This window comes from Sander vitreus, chromosome 13 (genome assembly GCF_031162955.1).
Source record: "Sander vitreus isolate 19-12246 chromosome 13, sanVit1, whole genome shotgun sequence".
In the NCBI taxonomy this organism is placed as follows: domain Eukaryota; kingdom Metazoa; phylum Chordata; class Actinopteri; order Perciformes; family Percidae; genus Sander; species Sander vitreus.
In genome coordinates, this window is record NC_135867.1 from 8,909,192 (window position 1) to 8,915,191 (window position 6,000).

The following is a 6,000-nucleotide window of genomic DNA, read 5'->3' on the forward strand; positions in this document are numbered from 1 at the left end:
ATGTGTGAATAAGTGCTGAGAGGTGTTAATAAGGACACCTGGCTGGTTTCATTTTTAGGAAGATAGGTTTCATTTCAAAAAAAGGTTTTTCCTTGTTAGCACTGTCTACTAACTGTGATCAGGACTGGAGGTGTTTGGCTTGAGTTTACGCTTTTTGCTATTTCTGGTGCATACTATTACTTACAATATGTCTTGTTACTCTGTTGTAATTTATGTTTTCTTTTGTTCTATTGTACTTGCATATCTAATGCAGAATGTGTTCAGAATGATGGAATCCTTGATTTTCCATAAACCAGGAGATATTTATCTGGAAATACGATTTTGATACTTGCATTGGATTTATTGTCAGATATAATATTTAAGTACTTCTACAGGAAGAAGTGGTCCTCCTTACTGGATCACAGTTTTTTTTTTTTATGATGACATAACATAATTTGAACATTTAGAATTGCCCCTTGATGCTATCATAGTGGGATAATATTGATATTCAACATTTCATTCTTCCTGTCAAGGTCCTAATTTAAGTTTTAGGTCCTGCTGCTGCAAAACGTTTTTTGGTTGACCAGCTGGTATGTAACATTTTGTTATTTATTTAGAACATTTTACACTCAAAACTAAATAAATCATTAGATGCTGATGTGGGGCACTGGAGACCTAACAAAGTGGTTGCAGAGTCGTACCTGTAGGCCTATGTAGCCATGCAGCAGGGATACAACTCCAATTTTTGAAAGATTTCACTGCCAACTCCATGTGCTCCTTTTATGTATTTTTCATTGTGGCTTTCAGGAATGATAGTGGCAAAGAGTGCTAGCTGGTTGCTGTTCAGTTTTATCATTTACTTTCAGTTTAGGGTATTTTTTTTATTTTCATATAGGGTAAATCTGCTAGATATGCATCAGCAAGGGCAAAGTACTTTTGTCTGTCTCTGTGCAAAATTTGTGATCTGTGCTGATGAGACAGTTCTATTTATTCTTTACATTTTGCAACTTCGGCTGATCTCTACCTTATACCTGCCATTGTAACTCTGTATCGGGGAGTAATAAAGACAAGTAAAACATTGTGGATATAGAATGTTTTTTTTGTCATAAGATTCTATAAACTAACTTGCTTATTTACTTGTGTGCCTTTCCTAAATAAACCCTTTTCTCTCTCACTCTTCCAGCCCTTTCTGATCCAGACGGAGGTCCCTGTCGTAGGACTTACTGTGGACGTGGTCGACAGTGTGTGCTGATGGCAGAAACTGGCCGTGCTGAGTGTGTTTGCCAGGAAAAATGCCGGCCCTCCTTTGTGCCAGTTTGTGGCTCAGACGGCAGGTTCTACGAGAACCACTGCGAAGTTTACCGCACCGCCTGCCTGGAGAGAAGACGGATCTATGTGGTACACAGCAAGGACTGCTTCTTCAAAGGTACAGCTTGACTGTTACACTGATACACTGACACTGCAGCGGGCTGCTACACACTGTGAAAAAGATTTTGTTCAAAATATGTAAAGTTCCAGTGACAGCATGTTTAAAGTTTTAATCCAATTAGTTGAAAAAATCATAGAAATTAATTTACTTTTCCTTATTTATTTGATACCAGTATCTTGATATGAAATAACTCCAGCTTTTTCATGAAAAAAATTAATGTAATTTAAGATGATGTTTTAATTTGAGATGAATAAATGAAATCTTTATTTCAAATGATTAAAAACATACATATTTATTTAATTACATAAAATGTGACATGGACTGATATCTAGTGAAACCATTACACGCCTCTGGAACAGTTTTCTTTTCTAAAAAACAAACAAAACGATACCCTAAGGGATCGTACACGATACGGTACCGTACGAAACGGCACCTCTGATTAATATTTAGATAATTTGATAACGGTTTAATTTAGCCACTTACCTACTAAAAGCTAAGGAGTTAGCCATCACGGGGGGGTCTTTGGTGTCTTTGTAGCCTTTACAGAAGGTTTTCAATCCAGCCTGGAAGTTGTGCCTCTTTTCGGAGTTGTTCAGCAATACATCCAAACGCTTATATCCAAGATTTATCCACTTGATGTCCGTAATTTATCAATTTTACGTCATTTTTGCCGCTAGCTCGATGCTAGCTGCCATTTTGAATATCCCATGATGCTTTGCGAGATTGTATTGATGTCTTTCAACCAATGGGAAGGCAGGTCTGTCATACAAAGAGTTTATGGAGTGGAAAGATGGATCACTCCAGCGAATCCGAGCGAGAACAAAGGCTATAGAGTGGCAAGATAGGTCACTCCAGTCTATTACCGTTCTACAGAGAATAATGTTTTGAGATGTGGTACACATTTGGGCCTTTTTTGAAGAATTGTAAATAGTTTGTCCTATTTACATGAGTTATAATGTTCATTATGTTTATTTTTGCACTGCATGACTCCAAATATATAGGAGAACTGTTTTAGAACATTGCTGTGTGTATGAGTTCAATAAATATGACATTATTATTTGATTATTGGCATAAGTGAATGTCATGAGAGCAGAAGCGTCTGGACTTTTTTTGAAAAAAATTATATATTTTGTCAACTGTATAAGTTATGTTTATTTCTTCACAGTGTGACTCCTAATACACATGGGAACTGATTTAGAGAGGAGATTGGCTTAGCCTTTATTGATATGTGTGTGATATCAGTACATATCTGTGAGATTCATGTTCCGTTTTATTTATTTATTTATTTATTTGTCAGGTCATAAAACCTTTTTTTACATTCAAGTGACCTCACTGCAGCACAGATATTCTAATAGCCCAGTTTTTCCTGAAAACAATGATGTTCATAAATTGACTGTAGACAACAGGGTTGATGTTTTACAAGCTTTTTTAGAAAATAAAACCAGACGGACGATGAACTGTAAAAATTTTAGGTATCTGAGCGTTAAGAGCTCATTTAGGTTGTTAAAATTTTCACTTTTTTGCAGAGCAACTGCTGCTATAACACAGGAACACAGCGATGCTGTACAGGGGCAGTTGTCTTTGATGTCTGACTGCATCACTGAGTGTGGTATAGGTTATACACTTTTGATGCTTTCTGTGAGCGCCCTCAAGTGATGTTCTGATACCAGTGAGGCATACATTTAAAGGCTGCAGTGGGACTTTGACTATAGTTTGATGTTGAAACAGAAATAGGGTTGTACAGACAAACTAACAAAGCTATTGTTTTGTAACATGTTGCCATCTGTCAAGCTCTTCTCACAAGCATCAATCACTGTGGAAATCATGCTGTGTCTGTCAGCCACCGATTCAGTCGATATGAAAGAATGAAGTAATTTGTATTTTGGCATTGCAGGCTGTGGATCAGGGTCAAGTTTGTCTGGAACCTTACCCAAGCACTGACATTGGCACTCAGACAGTATGCATTTTTATCATGTGCTATATTCACCGCCTCTGTGTGCTCTGCTGCTGTAATCACGCTCCTTTCAATTAAAGTCAGCACACTTACTTGGCAGTTGGTCCTAATCACAAACACTGAGCATCTAAATCATTTATAGTGGCAGCCTTAAAGTTGATTTAATGGCCAATCTAATTGTGGAATTTTAATGGTGTGTTTTCATTGAGAAGGTAAACAATGTTAGATCAGTGTGTACAGACGTCATTAACAGGATTTTCATGCTGATATTTAATCCCGAATCCCGAAAGACACAGTATCCTGTGTCATTAACCATATTTGTATACAGTGCTAATGCAAACACATTTACATGTATATACATTCATGTGTGCATATACATTCATATAGTATGTCCACAACACATACACGCCTAACTTTTGAGACACTCCTGCCCTTTACTTTAACTACATCCTGGCACTCACAAATTACCACTGGGTTACTGTGGATCACTAGTTCTCTATAGTAAATCATTAGAATCTTCCATCCTTGGCTATCACTCATTAGCAAAAGTGCACTCTCAGCATGAACAGTCAACATTCTTATCCAACAAACAGTCCAGTCCCTTTATCATGACTTCTATTTAAAGGTAACCGGTCTAGGTAAGGCTTACTTACTAGTTTTATTCACACATGCACAAACATCTAATCAAGTCACTTTCAATTACTGCATGCATATGTACAGTATACCTGTTGGCATCTCCTCCTTTTTAAATTTAGTTTTCCAGGTCAGACTAGTATTACGCGTCTTTCATAATCCCTCACAGTGTGGATCTTAAAATGGTAAGTAAGGCTATAGTTATTTAGAGTGCATGGTTTCATGTCAACGCAGTGCAAAGACACGCACTCACACACACAAACATCGCAGCACTTTTAGTCATATCACGTTAGGGAGGTAAGGATTCCTGGCAGACACCACCATGCATAGCTAATCCACATTAGGGATGTTCAGTCAGCACATTAGGCTTAAACTGAATGCAAACCAGCTGCAGATAGAAAATGTTGGAAATCAGTCAGATGTCACTGTGTGTGTGTGTGTGTGTGTGTGTGTGTGTAAAATTGGGAAATGATTAAAGCCTGCCTTACTCAGTATTACTTACTTACTAGTATTACTCACTGAGTGGTGTATTGTTGTTCTCTTGCAGTGTGGTGTTTCTATGGCGCAAATTGAGTAAAGAGCAGATTAAACTAAATTTTCCCCTCTTTTTGAACACATTGATTCATTTTGTTACTTTGTTTCTTCTGTTTTTTATTTTATTTTTTATTATATATTTCAGGGCCCATTTTTACGCAGACTGAGAACAAGATCCTGACGTAAATGGATAACTTTGGTCCCCACAGCGATGCACTAAGCCACGTGGCAAATGTTTTAGGTTTTTTTGGGGGGGAATTTTGCTTTCAAATGTGATAAACCTAAAAGCTCTGCTGTTAAAACCAATTTCCTTCGGCTCAGGGCGATGGTCAAAGTCACAGTCTGAAATTTGGAATGTACTTATGCAGGCTTTCGTCTAATTTTATCTGGATTATTGTGATTCACTGTGTGCTAGTCCAAAACTCTTCACTTTGGCAAAAAAAAGAGGAATCTGTTTTGTGCTGACCCTCCTTCACTGGCTCCCACGTACAGAGTTGATTTAAGGTTTTGTTTATTCATAAAGCTTTAAACGGGTCGCCACATAATCACAATCACCCTTCTCTGTCACTGTTCCACCACCAGCTAACTTAGGACATCTGACTTAGAACATCTTGTTGCTGCCTCAAGGCTGCACAATACCATCCTTCAAAGTTTACTTTTTTTTAAAGGAGAGAGGGCAGCTCTACTTAATTTTTTTTTTTATTTGATTTTTTTTTTTTTTATTACTTTTTTTTTTTAAACTTTTTTCTATAAGATATATATATATATATATATTAGTGATGCGTGATTCGGCTCTTTGTCCGAATCCATGTGTATGCTTAAAATCATCAACCTTCCACCCACCTGAATTAATTATTATTTTTCTGATTTAGAGGCCTGCATGGTCATTTCACTTCCTCACCAGTCCCTGTATGTTGCTTTTTAAATCATGTATAGAAAGGCTGCTTTAAGTAATTGTAAATGTTTCCATGCGTGCGGTAATGACACTGCAGCAAATTTAAGCGATGTAAGGAGCAAAACTAACTGTAGTTATAAACTTGACATAGGAAACTAAACCTTTAGCTTCTGAAATAATAAAAATCATAATAATAATGCAATTACGCTGTTTTTTTCTCAAGCGTTTCTCCTAACAACCTACTTAAATAAATCTTTGTTTGTATGTCACGGGTGAATAGACTTCCGCAGAGGATACATCAGTGTATCTTCGATTATAGCTTCTCCGGCAAGCCTCTTGCTCCTCAATGCTCTCTCCACGAGATGCATTTTAGGAATTGGGACGCCCTTCAAGATGGAGCACTGACATCGATTTCTGTGTCACAAGCCGGAGGAGCCGAGGAGGTACAGAATTAGGATTTGGGAAAGGCCCTAAGTGTTTGGAAATGGATTTCTGGTTTGTGACAGACAGGGGAATGATTGCATATATGGTGAAAAGGATGATTCTAATCCTCTGGATGGGGCTCTTTGTTCTGTT

General features: G+C 37.5%; 1 protein-coding gene across 1 annotated transcript in view; it reads left to right on the plus strand.

Moving 5' to 3' along the window:
- The window catches only part of fstl4 (follistatin-like 4), a 206,017-nt gene that overhangs the window by 71,048 nt on the left and 128,969 nt on the right, over positions 1-6,000 (plus strand). The window contains exon 3 of the mRNA XM_078266348.1: positions 1,163-1,405. Coding sequence (XP_078122474.1) covers positions 1,163-1,405 — 243 coding nt within the window. The remainder of the gene's footprint in view (positions 1-1,162; positions 1,406-6,000) is intronic.